The sequence below is a fragment of the Rhinatrema bivittatum genome, chromosome 11 (genome assembly GCF_901001135.1).
Source record: "Rhinatrema bivittatum chromosome 11, aRhiBiv1.1, whole genome shotgun sequence".
Lineage (NCBI taxonomy): Eukaryota > Metazoa > Chordata > Amphibia > Gymnophiona > Rhinatrematidae > Rhinatrema > Rhinatrema bivittatum.
In genome coordinates, this window is record NC_042625.1 from 1,718,669 (window position 1) to 1,737,419 (window position 18,751).

Below are 18,751 nucleotides of genomic sequence, written 5' to 3' on the forward strand. Positions count from 1 at the left end.
GCAACCGTCGGGGGATTCATGGCAGGACCCAGATGCGGATGATCCCTCCCTGGCGGCCCAGGTAGAGGGTGACGACCCGAGGGTTCTCTGCATTTTTCAAGCAGCGGAGTTGGATGATCTCATTCCCCACATCCTGCAGGAAATGGACATCGACCCTCCTCCGGATCCTGTGGCTCAGGATCCAAAGATTAAGAAAGGGGACCCTCTGCTAGCGGGCTTGCGACCCCTAGCGAAAGCTTTTCCCACGCATCACAATATCTTGCAATTGATTTCAAGGGAGTGGGATACTGGCGATATCCGCGGTCACGAAGCATACCACCATCCCGGTCACGGGTGGAACGGCGTTGAAGGATGTCCAGGATCGCAAGCTCGAGGTGTATCTCAAGCGTATCTTCGAGGTCTCAGCGTTGGGGATGAGGGCTGCTATCTGCAGTTCCCTAGCACAGCGAGCAGCTCTGCGTTGGGTACAGCAGCTTCTCACATCCCAATCTTTGCCACAGGCTGATAGACTTGAAGCGGTGGTTGCCTATGGAGCTGATGCTTTTTATGATCTGTTAAGGGTTCTCGCTCGATCCATGGTGGCGGGGTGTCCGCTCGCCGTCTTTTGTGGCTTCGCAACTGGGCGGCAGATGCTTCGTCCAAGACACGCCTGAGTTCTCTTCCTTTCAAGGGCAGATGCCTGTTTGGGGAAGATTTGGATCAGATAATCAAATCTCTTAATGAGAATGCGGTGCACAAGCTACCAGAAGATCGTCCACGTTCTTCTAGATCTTTTTATTCCTCCAGGAACAGGTACCGGAATCAATGGAGGTCGCGTCCTGCCAGACAGCAAACACCTCGAGCGCCTTCTACACGATCACACACTGGAACCGGTCCTTTCGTGGACGCCGCCACGGTAAGGATACTCAAGGGGCAGGTGTCTCCTCAAAAGCTTCACAATGATGCCAGAGGGTCCCACGAGGGGATCCCCCACCTGGGGGGTCGCCTTACTCTCTTCTACAAAGAGTGGGTCCAAATTACGTCTGATCAATGGGTGCTGGACATCTTAAGTCAAGGCTACGTATTAGATTTTTTACACGAACCCCGAGACCGTTTTCTGTTTTCTCCTTGCGGTTCCCGCCTCAAACAATTAGCAGTTCGACAGACTCTCGATAGTCTGCTACAGCTGGGGGCGATAGTCCCGGTAGCGGCCTCCGAACTGGGAAGAGGACATTATTCGGTCTACTTTGTGGTTCCCAAAAAGGAGGGCACGTTTCAACCTATCCTGGATCTCAAGTCGGTCAACAAGTGTCTCAGAGTTCCTCGTTTTGTATGGAAACGCTCCGGTCAGTGTTAGCAGCTGTGCATCTGGGAGAATTCTTGGCCTCGTTGGACCATACAGAAGCATACCTTCACATCCCAATCCATCACCATCATCAGCGCTTCTTACGCTTCAAGATTTTGGGACAACATTTTCAGTTTCGTGCTCTCCCCTTTGGCCTGGCGACGGCTCCGCGAGTCTTCACCAAGATCATGGTGGTGGTAGCGGCGGCGCTCCGCAGGGAGGGTATCCTAGTACATCCCTATCTAGACGACTGGCTCATTCGAGCAAAGTCGAGGGTGCAGGGCTACCGTGCTGTCGACAGAGTGGTACAGCTTCTTCAATCTCTGGGATGGATCGTCAATTTCTCAAAGAGCAAACTGATACCGTCCCAATCGCTGGATTTTCTGGGAGCACACTTCGACACCAACCAGGCCAAGGTGTTTCTGCACCCGGACAGAGCTCGGGCTCTACGCGCTCAAGTAACCGGTTTTATGGCTCTCGTCACTCCCACGGCATGGGACTATCTTCAGGTACTGGGAACCATGGCTTCAACCATCGATTTGGTACCGTGGGCCTTCGCTCATCTCCGACCTCTCCAGAGGTCCCTACTTTCACGATGGAACCCGGTGTCTAGAGATTTTCAGGCAGTGCTGCCCATTCCGAGTGTCGTCTTGAGCAGTCTACAGTGGTGGCTGGACCCTCAACGATTAGCTCAGGGAGTGTCTCTGCAGAACCCGAATTGGGTGGTCGTCACCACGGATGCCAGCCTCACCGGCTGGGGGCGGTTTGTCAAGACAGGTCTCTCCAAGGCCGATGGACGGTAGATCAGTCCACTTGACCCATCAATCGGCTGGAGACCAGGGCAGTCCTAGTGCTACAGGGGTTCTACCCACTGGTACGCAGTCGAGCGGTTCGGATTCTCTCGGACAATGCGACCACCGTGGCGTATATCAATCGCCAAGGGGACACCAGAAGCCATCTAGTCTCCTTGGAGACCGACTTGATGGTGTGGGTGGAGCTACACTTGCAGCGTCTAGCGGCTTCGCACATAGCGGGCGTGGACAACGTGCAGGCAGATTTTCTCAGCCGGCAACACCTGAATCCAGGAGAGTGGGAACTCTCAGAAGACGCAATGCGGAGGATAATACAGCGTTGGGGGATACCCCATGTGGATCTAATGGCAACCGCGACAAATGCAAAGGCCGGCTGTTTCTTCAGCCGCAGGCGAGAACACTGCGCGGAAGGAGTCGACACACTAGTTCCTCCCTGGCCTCGACAGTGTCTTCTGTATGTCTTTCCTCCATGGCCTCTAGTGGGCAAGGTCATCTGACGGATAGAGACGTATCAAGGTTCGGTGATCCTAGTTGCGCCAGAGTGGCCTCGACGTCCATGGTTTGCAGATCTTCTCAATCTGGCAGTGGAAGGCCCGCTTCGACTCAGTCACCTATCACGTCTCCTTCGCCAAGGGCCAATATTTTTCAGAAGGCAGATCGCTTTTGTCTTGCGGCCTGGCTTTTGAGAGGCGCCAATTAAGAAGGCGCGGATATCCAGAGTCTGTTATCTCGACGCTCCTGAAAGCTAGGAAGACTTCCACGTCTGTTACCTATGTCAGAGTATGGAAGGTTTTTGAGGAATGGTGTGAGTCAAAGACGATTCTGCCAACGCAGGCCTCAGTAGCGCATGTGCTTTCCTTCCTACAGGCGGGTCTGGATTTGGGCCTGGCCTATAATTCTCTTTGTGTTCAGGTAGCGGCTTTGGGAGCTTTCCTACGGAGTAATGACAGGGAGCTCCTGGCCTCACATCCGGATATTCTACGTTTTCTAAAGGGGGTAAAACACTTGAAACCTCCCCTTAGACCGCCTTGTCCTTCATGGAATCTCAATTTGGTACTCCGGGCTCTATGTGCACCGCCTTTTGAGCCTCTGAGTTCGGCCACACTCAAGGATGTCACCCTTAAGACCATTTTCCTGGTGGCGATCAGCTCAGCACGTCTGATCTCTGAACTACAAGCTCTATCATGTCGGGAGCCATACCTTCGTTTCACGTCAGGGGGAGTATCCCTGCGGACAGTTCCATCTTTTCTGCCGAAGGTGGTCTCGACTTTCCATCTCAACCAATCGATAGAGCTTCCGTCATTTGTATCCTCTGATTCTTCTGACCTGCGTCAGCCTCTGCTCCCAGAGTATTCACAAAATGTCTGGCAGTAATAGCAGGACACTTGCACAAACAGTGTCCATGTCTTTCCATATCTAGACGACTGGCTCATCAGAAGTCAATCTCAACAAGGAGCTCTCAGTCGAACGATTTCCCTACTTTACTCCATGGGTTTTCTCATCAACTATCAAAAGTCCCATTTCACTCCGTCTCACCTACTTCAATTCATAGGTGCAGATTTGAACACTATCCATTCCAGAGCCTTTCTACCCGAAGATCAGGCAAGGACACTTTCACTCCTGGCAAATCCATTTACTCACAGAAACAGGCAACAGCTCACCAGTTTCTAACCTTACTAGGCCACATGACCTCCACAGTTCATGTCACTCCTATGGCACGGTTCGCCATGAGAGTTACCCAATGGACTCGAAGATCACAATGGATCCAAGCCATTCAACCACTACATTATCCAATTCAAGTGACCCACCAACTAAGATTATCTCTACTTTGATGGGAAAACATGGACAACTTGCACAAAGGCCTACCTTTTCAGCAACCAGTCCCACAGATAACTTTAACTACAGATGCATCCACTTTGGGTTGGGGAGCTCACATAGACAATCTCCAAACCCAGGCTACTTGGACAAAACTCGAAGCAACATTTCAAATCAATTTCTTGGAACTTCGAGCTATACGTTATGCGCTGCATGCGTTCAAGGACTGCCTTTCACACAAGACTGTTCTGATCCAAATGGACAACACAGTAGCCATGTAGTACATAAACAAACAGGGAGGTACGGGCTCGTATCTCCTTTGTCAAGAAGCTGCACAGATTTGGGCCTGGGCTCTAACACACTCAATGTTTCTCCGGGCCACTTAACTGGCAGGCATTCACAACGTAGTGGCGGATCGACTCAGTCGTCAGTTCCAACCACACGAATGGTCCCTGGATCTCTCAGTAGTGACCAGGATATTTCAACGCTGGGGTCAACCGACAATAGACCTCTTTGCATCACACCTGAATCACAAAGTGGACAAGTTCTGTTCGCTACACAAACAGAAAAACCAGCCAGCCAAGGATGCCTTTGCTCGCCCTTCATTGGTACATGCGGAATGTCGTCTTCATTGCAGAAAATGTCATATGGCAGAACCATAAGGCATCGGATGTATTCACGCAATAGTTATCTATATAAGAGCTGTTCTTGGACTGTTTTCAAGTTTACATTATATTGTTCCTGTTTGGTTGGTTACTTGATCTTATTTGGATTCATTTTCAATTCTGTTTCTCTGCTTTGATAATGTTTATACTGAAGGGCACAGGGTGATCACTGTCCTGATATAGGATACCCTTTCAGTTTTTCTCTGTCTCCATCTGCTGGACAGGAGGCTCAAACCACTGTCTGGACTGATCCGTGGTACTACAGGAATGAAAATTAGCAGGTAAGAACCAATTTTCCTTTACATTTCAGTCTGTGTGTTCTGAACCATAAGGGAGTTAATATTCTTTACCTTTAAATCTAACAGCATAACTCAGAGCTTGCTCACTCAAACTGAATTTGGTAAACTTAAATCATAGATGGTAAAAGATTGGAGCAAATCAGTTAAAATGAGAAACATCTGGGATTATTTGAGTCCTCTTTGTTCTGATTTAAACTTGGTTTTACTGGTGCGGCTTCTCTGTAGCTATCCAGTTATTCTTCTGCCTGCTAATATCCAAAGATGTATTATTTGGCTGCTGACATGGAGCGTTCCAGAGTGAATGGGGATGGATCACTTGTTCATGAATTTGCTTTTGTAATGTTGTTAAGGTTTGCATCACCATTGTCTTGTCTTGCTTGGCGCTTTTTGCGCTCCTCTCATTGCAGTATGGAGACTATGATCCTTCGGTTCACAAGCGTGGTTTCCTAGCGCAAGAAGAGCTTCTCCCAAAAAGGGTAAGAAGGAGAATTCATTGCTAAAGAAACCACATTCTGTTGGGCTACTTCTGTGTTCACAGGGAGATTAGCCAAAATAAAAAAAAAGGTACTATGTTATTTGCTAGGTAATAGTTCAAAAGTATGTGACAAAGGGGAAAAGTTTGCATACCATTGAAAATTGCATTTAGTTCAATAAAAGTGTATCTAAACTTAACTTAATGTTTGTGACTGCGTTACTGAAAAATGAGCCCGCCAGCCATACTGCTTTACCATTAGTTTTGACATTTGTCAAGCAGGGCTGAAAATTCCCTGCTTCTCTTAGAAAGAGCCATGTTAAATTTTTTATTTATTTTTATTTTATTTTTTTTGCCACAAATTACATCACCTTCATTGGATGTGACTGGTCTGTATTAACTATGATGGCATACATCATACAGACAAATTGGATCTTGTGTGCAGGATGGAATTAATGGTGGTTTATCAAGACGACCGCTCCAGATGTGATGGAGCTGTCGTAAAGAGTTACAAAATACTAAAACTTTAACATCCATTTTGTTCATATACCCAGTTGATTTAGTATGCACATCTTCATTGTTTTAGGTAATAAATTTGTATCAGATGACTCCAGAGATGTGGGAGGAGAGAATAACTGCATGGTACGCAGAACATCGAGGTCGGGCCAGGTGAGTCTCTTCCCTTCTCCATTTTCCCTGGTTATTTTCTTTGCAGCTCTGTGAGGGTGAGAATTGTCTATTAAACTCCATGCACAGGACAGGCTTTCCTCATGAAGTAAGATGTGCGGGATGTTAACCAGTTCATTTTGTTTCAATCCTCGTTAATTGTTTTCTCTTTTCTGAGAAGGGATGAAGCAGAAATGGAATACTTGAAGATTGCACAAGATACAGAAATGTATGGTGTGAACTACTTCACGATCCGGGTGAGTCAGCAGGAGAAATGGTATCTTGTCATGTAACTGTGTTTCCCTGTATGTACCAGGATCAGTCCAGACTGCTGGGTTATGCCTCCCCTCCAGCAGATGGAGTCAGAGAGAAAACTGAAAGCACCCCCTAGATATACTGGTGTGCCACCTGCCATCCTTCAGTATTTCCTCTGACTCCAGCAGATTGAGAGACATAACCTGCAGTCCTGTCTATCCTGACACAAAATCTTTTTCAGGTGTCATTTATTAATTTCTTGACTTGTACTGTCTAGATCGATTAGTTATTTCTCTGTTTAGTTTAAAAAAAAAAAAAAAAAAAAGTGGGACTGTTTTAGTTTCTTGTTGTTTCCCTGTTTTCAGCGCAGCATGCTATTCTTATACAGGCAGGCTGAGAGAGCTTTGCTCTTCTTTATTTTCCCGGTTGGTGTCCCTTTGGTCGGGGGGAAAGTCTACCGGTGGTCCGGTCACCCTCCCCCGTCTGTTCCTGCTTTATTCCAGGGGTTTTTTCCTCCTGAAGAGGGCTTCTGTTTTAAAAAAAATAAATAAATAAACTAAAGGCTATTTTAAATTCAGCGTGAGGACCCGTAAGTCCTGTTGGTGACAGGCTGTGGTCCCTTGTAGCCCTAGCCTGCCTCGCGGACCAGGGACTCCGGAGGGGGTGAGGTCTCTTCACCCGGCGATTTTTTTCCCCTTGCTGTTTTTTGGCGCGAATCCCTGCTCCCAACCAGATACTCACGGTTCTGCCATAGGATGCCCCGAGCTTCGGCCTGCACGGCCTGTTGCAAGGCGGGGGCGCGACTCTCCAGGGAGGGTCTCTGCTCCCATTGCATTCCCGGGGGCGAGGGACCCTCCCGGGGGCCGAGCGCTGCCCGCAGCGCAGCTTTTCGTCCCTCTTCAGTGCAATCAGGGAGCCTGGCAGCCGCGCGGTCATCAGCCCCGCCCCCCACTGTTAGGGAGCCGGCGGCCATTTTGACCACGCGGCAGCCTGCTGATTCGGCATCGGAGGAGGAGAATTTTGCTCATATCTCTCCTCCTGCCTTGAGGAGACCAGAACAGGCAGGTATTCCATTTACTTTCTGGTCCCAAAGAAGGAAGGTACTTTTCGCCCAATTTTGGATTTAAAAAAAGTGAACAAGGCATTGCGGGTTCCCCGGTTTCGGATGGAAACGCTAAGGTCTGTTATTGCGGCCGTCCACAAGGGAGAATTTTTGGCTTCTTTGGATCTGGCCGAAGCGTACCTTCATATCGGGATCAGGGAACGTCACCAGAGGTACCTCCGGTTCACAGTTCTGGGGGAGCACTTCCAGTTTTGCGCCCTTCCGTTCGGGCTAACCACAGCCCCGAGAGTGTTCACCAAGGTTCTCGTCGTAGTTGCAGCTTATCTGCGACGTCAAGGAATTCTGGTGCATCCCTATTTGGATGATTGGCTCATCCGGCCAAAGTCTGAAGAGGCGTGCCGACGAGCAGTCCAGTCGGTCTTGCAGCAACTTCAATCGCTAGGTTGGGTCATCAACTTTGCGAAGAGCCAGTTGGTCCCGAGTCAACAGTTGGAGTTTTTGGGGGCAATCGATACCTTAGAGGGCAAAGTATTCCTCACGCAGCAGCGCCTAGAGAACCTGATGTCTCAGGTGCAGACCTTGCTAGCTCTACCGTTGCCTACGGCTTGGGATTATTTACAGGTCATTGGACATATGGGGGCGGATTTTAAGAGCCCTGCTCGCCGGTGAGCCTATTTTACATAGGCCTACCGGTGCGCGCAGAGCCCCGGGACTCGCGTAAGTCCCGGGGTTTTCGGAGGGGGGCGTGTCGGGGGCGGGGCCGAGCGCCGCACCGTTTTCGGGGCGTGTCGGCAGCGTTTTTGGGGCGGGCCCGGGGGCGTGGTTACGGCCAGGGGCTGTCCGGGGGCGTGGCCGCGCCCTCCGTACCCGCCCCCAGGTCGCGTCCCGGTGCACTAGGGGCCCGCGGGGATTTACGTCTCCCTCCGGGAGGCGTAAATCCCCCGACAAAGGTAAGGGGGGGGTTTAGACAGGGCCGGGGGGGTGGGTTAGGTAGAGGAAGGGAGGGGAAGGTGAGGGGAGGGCGTTAGAGGATTCCCTCCAAGGCCGCTCCGATTTCGGAGCAGCCTTGAAGGGAACAGGGGGTAGGCTGCGCGGCTTGGCGCGCGCCGGCTATACGTAATCGATAGCCTTGCGCGCGCCGATCCAGGATTTTAGCGGATACGCGCGACTACGCGCGTATCTACCAAAATCCCGCGTACTTTTGCTTGCGCCTGATGCACCAGCAAAAGTACACGAACGCGCCGTGTTTGAAAATCTACCCCATGGTTTCTACTCTGGAAATGGTGCCGTGGGCCTTTGCTCATATGCGTCCTTTACAGCGAGCTCTCCTCTCCCGCTGGGACCAGAAATCGGAGGATTACGGTGTCCAATTGCCGCTGTTGGAGCCAGCTCGGTCCAGTTTGGCTTGGTGGTTGATCCCAAACAATTTATTGCAGGGGGTGGACCTAGAGCCGCCCCCGTGGATCGTAGTGATGACGGATGCCAGTTTGACAGGCTGGGGAGCGGTTTGTCAGTCCAGCGCGGTGCAAGGCCTGTGGACCCCTCTTCAGGCAGCTTGGTCCATCAACCGTCTGGAGACCAGAGCGGTACGTCTCGCCTTACGCCACCTTCTTCCGTTGGTTCGAGGTCGGGCGGTGCGAGTTCTATCAGACAACACAACCACGGTAGCGTATATCAATCGTCAGGGCGGCACAAGAAGTCGGCCGGTGGCGGACGAAGCGTCGCTGTTGATGGCCTGGGCGAAACGTCACCTATCCCGCATAGTGGCTACCCACATAGCGGGCGTCGACAACGTACAAGCGGATTATCTCAGTCGTCAATACTTGGATCCCGGAGAGTGGGAGCTCTCAGCCGAGGCGATGGGCCTCATCACCCGACGATGGGGAACTCCGCATCTGGACCTGATTGCGACTCGGCAGAATGCGCAGGCGGCGCGTTTCTTCAGTCGACGGCGAGAGCACGGGTCGGAAGGGGTGGATGCCCTGGTGCTTCCATGGCCTCGGCACATCCTCCTCTATGTGTTTCCCCCGTGGCCCCTAATAGGAAAGGTGTTAAGACGCATAGAATCCCATCGAGGCCCAGTGATTCTAGTGGCTCCGGAGTGGCCAAGGAGACCGTGGTTTGTGGATCTCATCAACCTGGCACAGGAAGGTCCTCTCAGATTGGGTCATCTTCACCACCTGCTTCGGCAGGGACCCGTATTTTTCGATCAGGCGCACCGCTTCTGTCTGGCGGCTTGGCTTATGAGAGGCGGCAGTTGAGGAGGAAAGGATACTCAGAACCGGTCATTTCCACGCTCCTTCGGGCGCGCAGACCCTCCACTACGCTAGCCTACGCCAGAGTGTGGAAGGTGTTTGACTCCTGGTGCTCTGCATCAAAAATCCCGCCGCGAAAGGCCTCGGTAGGGGATATCCTTACGTTCTTGCAGACGGGCTTAAAAAAAAGGGTTAGCTTACAGTTCTCTGAGGGTTCAGGTGGCGGCCCTGGGCTGTTTGAGGGGCATGGTGGACGGGTACTCGCTCGCTGTCCACCCAGATGTGGCTCGTTTTTTGCGGGGCGTTCGGAACTTGCGTCCACCATTTCGACCCCCTTGTCCTTCCTGGAATTTGAATTTGGTGCTCAAAGGTCTCGTCAAGGCCCCCTTTGAGCCCCTCAGGAGGGCATCGCTAAAGGATCTCACGCTCAAAACCGTGTTCCTAGTGGCAATTGCGTCAGCCCGTCGGGTGTCGGAACTCCAGGCGCTTTCGTGCAGGGATCCGTTTTTACGGATTTCCAGTGCCGGCGTGTCGCTACGTACGGTCCCGTCTTTCTTACCAAAGGTGGTGTCGGCTTTTCACCTTAATCAGACCGTAGAATTACCTTCGTTCTCAGAGTCGGACCTAAAGTCTTCGCACGATTCCGATTTGAGGCGTCTAGATGTGCGGCGAGTGCTCATGCGGTATTTGGAGGTAACTAATGCATTCAGAAGGTCGGATCACTTGTCTGTCCTATGGCAGGGGCCCAGAAAGGGCCTACAGGCATCCAAGGCAACTATTGCTCGTTGGCTGAAGAGTTCGATCGCATCCACATATATTGGCTGTGGTAAGTCTGTTCCTGAGGGGCTCAAGGCACACTCTTTGCGTTCTCAGGCGACTTCCTGGGCAGAAAGTCGTTTGGTTTCTAGCCAGGAGATTTGCAGAGCAGCCACGTGGAAATCATTGCATACCTTCGCTCGTCATTATCGGCTTGATGTTGGCGGCACATCAGCTGATTCCTTTGGCAGCAGTGTCATTCGAGCTGGACTCTCTGGGTCCCACCCCAATTAAGGGGGCTTGGGTACATCCCAGCAGTCTGGACTGATCCTGGTACGTACAGGGAAAGGAAAATTATGTTCTTACCTGATAATTTTCGTTCCTGTAGTACCAAGGATCAGTCCAGAAGCCCGCCCGTTATTGTCTATCCAGAGAGTCTGCTCCACTAGCCAGTTCTTTTTCAATATATTCAGCACGGTAGGTACCAATCCCTTTTCTTTGATTTTAGAGGGTGGTGCCTTTTTGAAGTTCTGTTAATGTTCGCCAGTTTTTGGCATGTGAGAGTTTAACTATTTGATCTAGACAGTTGCCATGGTTTATTCGTGGTTAAGTTGGCGGAGGATTGTTTTGGCTTTCTTCTGCTTTGTTATACTTTATACTGAAGGATGGCAGGTGGCACACCAGGCCATCAACAGCGACGCTTCGTCCGCCACCGGCCGACTGCTTTCAGTTTTCTCTCTGACTCCATCTGCTGGAGGGGAGGCATAACCCAGCAGTCTGGACTGATCCTTGGTACTACAGGAACGAAAATTATCAGGTAAGAACATAATTTTCCTATCTCTGGTCTTTCTGCATCTTGTGTGTATGGAGAGATTGGAAGGGCAGGAAGGAGTGCGAGGTGGAGGAGCAGTGAGGAGATGTGGTATCAACAGCTGAACGTATCCTGTCTTTTTTTTTTTTTTTTAATTTTATTTCAGTTTTAACAGAAACCTAGACCAAACATGTAGAAATTACAAGCAGTGCGCCAACAATTTACCCCTGATCCTTCTCCTCCCATTGCACCCGAACAGTGATATCTGTTACAAGGAATACAGATCTTCTTCTCACTCCAAGGCCATTGTCCCAGTCTGGTTAACACATCGCTAGAATGTCATTGTGGGCTTTAGTCGACAAGAACATAAGATAGTCCTGCCATAAATTTAGCATAAGATTTAGAAGAGTCCGGTGCCTTTGATCTGCAAACATAAGAACCAGCCATACTGGGTCAGACCAAAGGTCCATCAAGTCCAGCATCCTGTTTCAAACAGTGGCCAATCCAGGCTACAAGTATCTGGCTACTACCAAAACACTAATTTCCTGGCGTGTAGCCAGATGGACTCAGAACAAATGGGATAGTATCCGCGTGCTAGCAGTTGGAGACTGATCTGACGTCAGCACGGGGGTGTATATATCCCCACGGGAAGCGTGGCTATTCAGTAATTTCCGTCTCCAAAGCAGTTTGGAGTGCCTGCACGCTAGTTGAGCGTGCTTTCCAAGACTACTTTAATTTTTCTCTTTTCTTATCATTCTAGATTCTACTTTGTTTTTCCTGTCTATTCGACTTTAGAGCCCCGCGCTCCTGCGGTAGATACCCAAGGGTTCCTCCCCCAGTTGAGCTCCCGGGGTGATTGCCGTGCTCCCCCGGCGGTGGAAGTCCTCGGTCCTGCCGAAGCGCGGCAGTGACACAGCCCCCGGGCGAAGTTCGGGTGAGGCATACGAGGCGTGGACGTGGACGAGGTAGCGGGTGCATATCCTCAATTGCGGCGGTGAGGTGGTCCCTTCCCCCGCAGCCGGAGACCGCCTGTGTTCCAGCCGGGAAGCGCCGAAGCTGGTAAGGAGTACATCTCTTCCTACGGGTCTCCGAAGCGCAGAGGATCGGCGGCGTGGCACGCCGTGGAGGACGCCATTGTGGGGCCTTGCTCAGGTACTCCGCGCCCGTAATAGGCGCGGCTTTCTTCCTCCTTAGGCGTATATGGCTTTGTTTCGGTGAATTGCTGAACGCCTATTGAATGCCACTGAGTGTATATCGCTAGCCGCATATTGCTGAGAGCCTATTGCATGCAATTTGAGCGTATATGGCTAACCGCTTATTGTTGAAAGCCTATTGAATGCCAATTGTGCGTATATTGCTGACCGCTTATTACTGAAAACCTATTGAATGCCAATTGTGCGTATATTGCTGACTGCTTATTGCTGAAAGCCTATTGAATGCAAATTGAGCGTATATTGCTGACCGCTTATTACTGAAAGCCTATTCAATGCCAATTGTGCGTATATTGCTGACCGCTTACTGCTGAAAGCCTATTGACTGCAAATTGAGCGTATATTGCAGACCGCTTATTACTGAAAGCCTGTTGAATGCAAATTGAGCGTATATGACTAACCGCTTATTGCTGAAAGCCTATTGAAGGCCATTGAGTGTATATTGCTAACTGCATATTGCTGAGTGCCTATTGCATACCATTGAGCTGGTTTCTTGGCCGCCTATTGCTGTGCGCCGGTTGTATTAAGCGCCTATTGCTGCCGCATTGTCTTACTGAGCGCCTGTTGTATTAAGCGCCTATTGCTGCCACATATTATTATTGAGCGCCTGTTGTATTACGCGCCTCTTGCTACCGCATATTATTATTGGGCGCCTGTTGTATTAAGTGCCGGTTACAGCCGCATCCTTTTATTGAGCGCCTGTCGCATTCAGCGCATATTGTTCAATGGATCAGAACACTGCAGAGTCTTCAGCGACGGCGCCGCCTGCTTCAGGCATTTCAGCCCTTGCCCTCTGCTCTGCATGCCACCTTAGGGCCACGCGCAGTGATGAGCCAGATTCTCTGTGTGCCCAATGTGAGGGGGGCCGTGCGACCCTCGGGCCAGGACCGGTCTCAACCACGATTTGTGGACAGTTCCCCAGGGGCTACCCCGGAGTTAGGGGGCAGTCTCGACCAATCAGGAATCCTGGGGGGAGCTTGTACCCCGGCGATTAGAGGCTGGTTCAATTTCCTGGGTGGATCTTTTTAAGGGGATTCATGCCTTCGTACAGATGCAAACGGCTTCCCGTCCAGGCCCTGCGGTTCCTGTGGTTCCTGTGGTGGCTGCACCTGCGGCGGCTGCTGCGCCTGCTGCTGCAGTGGCGGCTCCTGCGGATCCGGTTCCTGGACCCTCACAACCTTATCGCGAGCAGGACTTCCCACCGATGGACAGTCCGGATCAGTCAGACCAGGAGGTCTCACAGGACAAGTCCAAACTCCCGGATGTTGGAGCTCTGATTCCTCGCCTACAAGGTGCCCTTCTCTCGTCCCACCCGGACATAGTCCGTTTTCTGAAGGGAGTGAAACACTTCAAGCCACCAAGTGCATACAGTTGCGCCGTCGTGGGATTTGAATCTGGTTCTTCGGATCCTTGCCGGACCACCTTGCGAACCTTTGAAGAGAGCATCTCTGAAGGATCTCACACTCAAGACGGTGTTTTTAGTGTCCATTTCCTCTGCCAGGAGGATTTCGGAGATTCAAGCCTTATCTTGTCGGGAGCCTTATCTTCGTTTCACAGACAGGAGTCTCGCTGACCACAGTGCCATCCTTTCTACCTAAGGTCGTGTCGACTTTCCATTTGAATCAGTCGGTGGAGCTTCCCTCCTTCTTGGATGAGGATTCCAGGGAGCTTAGGCGCCTCAATGTCAAACGGGTCCTCATTCGATACCTGGAGGCGAAGAATGATTTCCACCTCTCGGACTATCAGTTTGCTTTATGGCACGGCCCTAAGAGGGGACACAAGGCGACAAAAACCACCATCACTCGGTGGTTAAAAGAAGCTATCACCTCGGCCTACATCGGCGCAGGCAGTTCTCCTCTGGAGGGTAATAGAGCTCAATCACTCCAGGCTGAAATGGCGTCTTGGGCAGAAAGTCGTTCGGCTTCTCCACAGGAGATATGTCGTGCGGCTACTTGGAAGTTGTTTTGCACGTCATTACCGGCTGAATCTCCAGGTGCCGGTATTTGGCTCTTTTGGTGCTTGAGTAATTCGAGCCGGGCTATCAGGGGCCCACCCTGTGTAAGGGAAGCTTTGGTACATCCCATGGTCTGGACTGATCCTGGTATGTACAGGGAAAAGAAAATTATTCCTTACCTGCTAATTTTCGTTCCTGTAGTACCACGGATCAGTCCAGACACCCACCCTAAAGTTAAGAATCTACTGGGGTTCCGAGTGTTGGCGTGACTAGCGGCTCGATTACTAAGCTCAGGTTATTCAGTACTGTTCAGCAGAGTTCTGATCATTCTTTTTGCAAGTTGATGTTTCTGGATGTTTAGTTACTTGTTCCAGGTTACCAGTTTTGTTGTTGAATATCTTGATCTATCCACTACATTCTTTCTTGCTTTGATATACTCTATACTGAGGGGACACAGAGAGTGCACCTGCTTATAAGTGGGTGTCCTTTCTGTTTTTGCTCTGACTCCATCTGCTGGAAGGGGGGACATAACCCATCTTCTGGACTGATCTGTGGTACTACAGGAACGAAAATTAGCAGGTAAGGAATAATTTTCTTTTCTCTGAAAACATAGACTGTCTCCATCTGCTTATGTGTATATATGTAACACATTGCTTCTTAAGGTTTGTGTTCTTTTTGATTTAATTTTGTTTGAAATGTTTTTCTGTATAATTTTTTTTGTTTTATATACTTTTTTGGTGTGTAGATTTGGAAAGATAGGCCTATGTATATGTGAATTACAATTTTTGGGAAAACGGATCAGCATTTCTGACAGAGAACAGAGGTTTTTATGCTTTTAAGATTGAAATATACAAGAACCCAGACTTAATCTGTGATTTAAGAATATCGTGGACTCCTCTGAAGAAGCTTTGTATAGCGCAACATTTTGGGAGAAGTTTTTTTTTTGTTTTTTTTTTAACTTGTTGTTTTTTTTTATGGTGTTTGGTGTGTAGTTTTATAGATATTAGGTGGGTACAGTTCTTGTATATAATTTGTATCTTATACATTTTTATTTTTGTATGAATAAAAGTGATTTATATATGAGTTGTTATATCACTTCTTTGTTTGGCTTATGGTATATGTGATAAATATTATTAATTGCCTTTTTTGTTAAATTATATTATAGTAGCATAGCTGAGGTCAGATTCTTTACAGCTGGAGATTACCAACAAAATTCAATCAAGTAATCTCTCATTTTTCTTCCTTTTGACTCACACAGAATAAGAAGGGAACAGAACTGCTACTTGGAGTGGATGCTCTTGGGCTCCATATATACGACCCTGATAACAGACTGACTCCCAAAATTTCCTTTCCCTGGAATGAAATCCGCAACATCTCATATAGTGACAAAGAGGTGAATAAAGCTGTGTAACTCCCAGGATGCTCCAATCTGTCCTTACAAGAAAGGATACAGAATGGCTTAGTTCTTAAAAAAAAAAAAAAATTTAAACCAGTCCACATCCCCTCACCTTTCCTCTCTGTCTTCTCATTTTGTTTTTTTCTTCCTGTCTCATCCCTCTTCTACCTATGTCTCACATCCTTGGCCTCTCATGCGCTATCATCCTCCTTATTAGTTCTCCATCCCCTTCCTCTACTCACCTTTTTTTTTTATTTATGGTATTTTTTAATAGGTTCCCTTTCACTATTTCTTTCCAAAAGGTTTTGGAGGACAATACTTGTGCTTTCAGTATTTGGCAAGTATACCTGTGCTTGGATTGCTGAACTCTGCTTTTTCCCTTCTTTACATTCTTCTCTATGTTTGATTTTTTTTTTTTTCCCCTTTTGCGTTCATGCTCTCTTTGGGCTATAGTTCTTCTAGGACAAGCAGGATGGTAGGAATGGAGGAGTAGCCTAGTGGTTAGAGCAGCAGGCTATGAACCAGGAGACCAGTGCTTGAGTCTCACTGTCACTCCTTGTGACCTTGGGCAAGTCACTTTACCCTCCGTTGCCTCAGGTACAAACTTCCAGGCCAATACAGCCTGCTCTTGGACGCGTGTTTTCCCTTACTCCTTATTCAGTAAGGGGAGGAAAACGCGCATCCAACCCGCGGCACCTAATAGTGCCCTCAACATGCATGTTGATGGCCCTATTAGGTATGCGCGCGGGATACAGTAAGTAAAATGTGCAGCCAAGCTGCACATTTTTCTTTCAGAAAGTACCCTCCGACTTCCAGCACCCTCCGACTTAATATCATGGCGATATTAAGTCGGAGGTCCCTAAGAGTAAAAAAAAAATTAAAAAAAAAATTGGAATTCGGCCCGCGGCTGTCAGGCCGAAAACCGGACACTCAATTTTGCCGGCGTCCGGTTTCCGAGCCCGTGGCTGTCAGCGGGCTCAAGAACGGACGCCAGCAAAATTGAGCGTCGGTTGTCAAACCCGCTAACAGCTGCCGCTCCGGGCTAAAAGGAGGCGCTATGGATGCGCTAGTGTCCCTAGCGCCTCCTTTTGTCCGATTCTACTGCACCACCTCTTTTGCATACTGTATCGCGCGCACCGGCGAGTGGGCATTCGTCCGCTCTCCCGTGTTTTTACTGAATCAGCCTGTTAGATTGTAAGCCCTCTGGGGATAGGGAAATACCTACAGTACCTGAATGTAATCTGCTTTGAAGTGCTGAAAACAGTGCGAAAAGCAGAATATAAAAATCTAAAAAGAATCTAAATGGTTGTCCTTAAAGTGGGCGACATCATCAGATGGAGCCCGGCACGGAAAACTTTTGTCAAAGTTTCTAGAAGCTTTGACCAGCACACTGAGCATGCCCACCATGCTGATATCCGTACATCCATGCTAGGTCCCTCTTCAGCCTCTTCTTTTTCGCGGTGCAGTTGCCTTCGTGGAGCTCTACTTTTTTTTTTGTACTAAATGTGTTGATTCTAGTTTTGCATCGTCTGGTCCCCCTTCGCGGTCAGTGCCTTCTTGACATCTTAGGTAAAGTTGCCGTTTTTGTTCGCTTCTTTGCGGTCAATTCCCAACTTTTTCATCTTCGGTGACCACCAGTTATCGACCTGCATGCCAGGTAATTTTCATGGTGTCTGGTTTTCGCTGGTGCCCCCAAATGCCTTCGGACCATGTCCATCACTAATCCGTGTGAGGTCTGTATCCTCTGCCTGGGGGCCTCGCATGATGTCCAGGGGTGTCGCCTGTGTTTTCAGATGACCCCCAAGGGCTGTCATGCGCTTGTTAAGATGGAGAATCTTTTTGGTTCTTCCAAGTCTGCTCCATCCATTCTAGTGTCGGATTCATTGACACCCAGAGGTCATGGGGAGCCCCTCGATACACTTCCCCTCTCTACTCCTCTCTCCACTTCCTTAAAAGTTTGCGGGGATGGTGATCTATCCTCCATGTTCCCTGTACGTACCCGGATTAGCCCAGACTCCTGGGTTTTATCTCCTTTCCAGCAGGCAGAGACAGAGAAGTTTTTGTGGACTCTGTCGTATACCCCTGAGGTGCCACCTAGAGTCTGTCAGTATTTCTCTGTCTCCAGCAGGTGGAAGAGTTGCTCTCCTTTAGTCTGGTACCTTGTGTCGTGATTTAGGATTTTTGGTTTAATAGTCTGATAGTCCTTATTGTAAGAAAAAGAGCCAAGAAGGATAGTTTTTTAGTCTTCAGGCTAGGATTCCCCTTTTTCAGCCTCCTGGGGGGTTGTCAGGTCCTGGTGGGGCCATCCCCCCTGGTAATAGAGGCTTCGGAGCAGAGGGTTGAGAACCCTGTAACTGCCCACTGAGGGGTGATACCATGGGGTCTGGGTCTCTCACCCTCAGTAAGACCTTTCATAGGTTTAAAAAAAAAAAAAGGGTACTGTTTCTTTAATTTCTCCTGCTCTGCCAGCCTAGCCTTCTCTCCGCAGGTGTGTAGCGACCGATCCGCTTCAGACAGCGGACAGCTCCCAGTCGTTTAGTTGCTTTGTTTTCGCTGCTCTTCTCTCCCAACGGTCTAAATTTAGGACGCTGCTCATACCGCGTGCGGTAGCGCACGCAGCTCTCCCGTGCCGGCATTTGCACAGGGTATTTGTCAGGGAGAAAAGGGTCCTTGGGGGACAGTGGCTTGTGATCGCATCAGGGGGCTGGGGTCCCAGTTTTGCCACGGCAGGCCCCGGATCCGTTCTTGCACAGCGCGGGAACTGAGGCCATTTTAAGAACTTTTAGAGAGCAGGAGAGAGCTGCTATGGGGGGAGGGCTCTCCCCTCCCCCGTTGTCTCCACAGCCTAGTACTCCTGGGGGAACCGGCTTGGCTGGAGCTGCGGAGGATTCGAAGGGGACGTCGCAGGGGACTACTCCGAGGGGTCATCTTCGTCATTCACCTCCAATTGTGTGCTATTAATGCACAAGGCTTTCAAGGCTCGTAAGGCTCTTAAGT

At 49.7% G+C, this 18,751-nt stretch overlaps 1 protein-coding gene across 6 annotated transcripts in view; it reads left to right on the forward strand.

Moving 5' to 3' along the window:
• NF2 (neurofibromin 2) overlaps positions 1-18,751 on the forward strand; it is a 221,335-nt gene that overhangs the window by 18,143 nt on the left and 184,441 nt on the right. For all 6 annotated transcript variants that reach the window (XR_003859163.1, XM_029619386.1, XM_029619384.1 and 3 more), the window contains exons 6-9: positions 5,323-5,391; positions 5,974-6,056; positions 6,235-6,310; positions 15,617-15,751. Coding sequence is in view for 5 of the 6 variants with exons in the window: in XM_029619386.1 (XP_029475246.1) it covers positions 5,323-5,391; positions 5,974-6,056; positions 6,235-6,310; positions 15,617-15,751 (363 nt within the window). In the remaining variant the exon portion in view is untranslated. The remainder of the gene's footprint in view (positions 1-5,322; positions 5,392-5,973; positions 6,057-6,234; positions 6,311-15,616; positions 15,752-18,751) is intronic.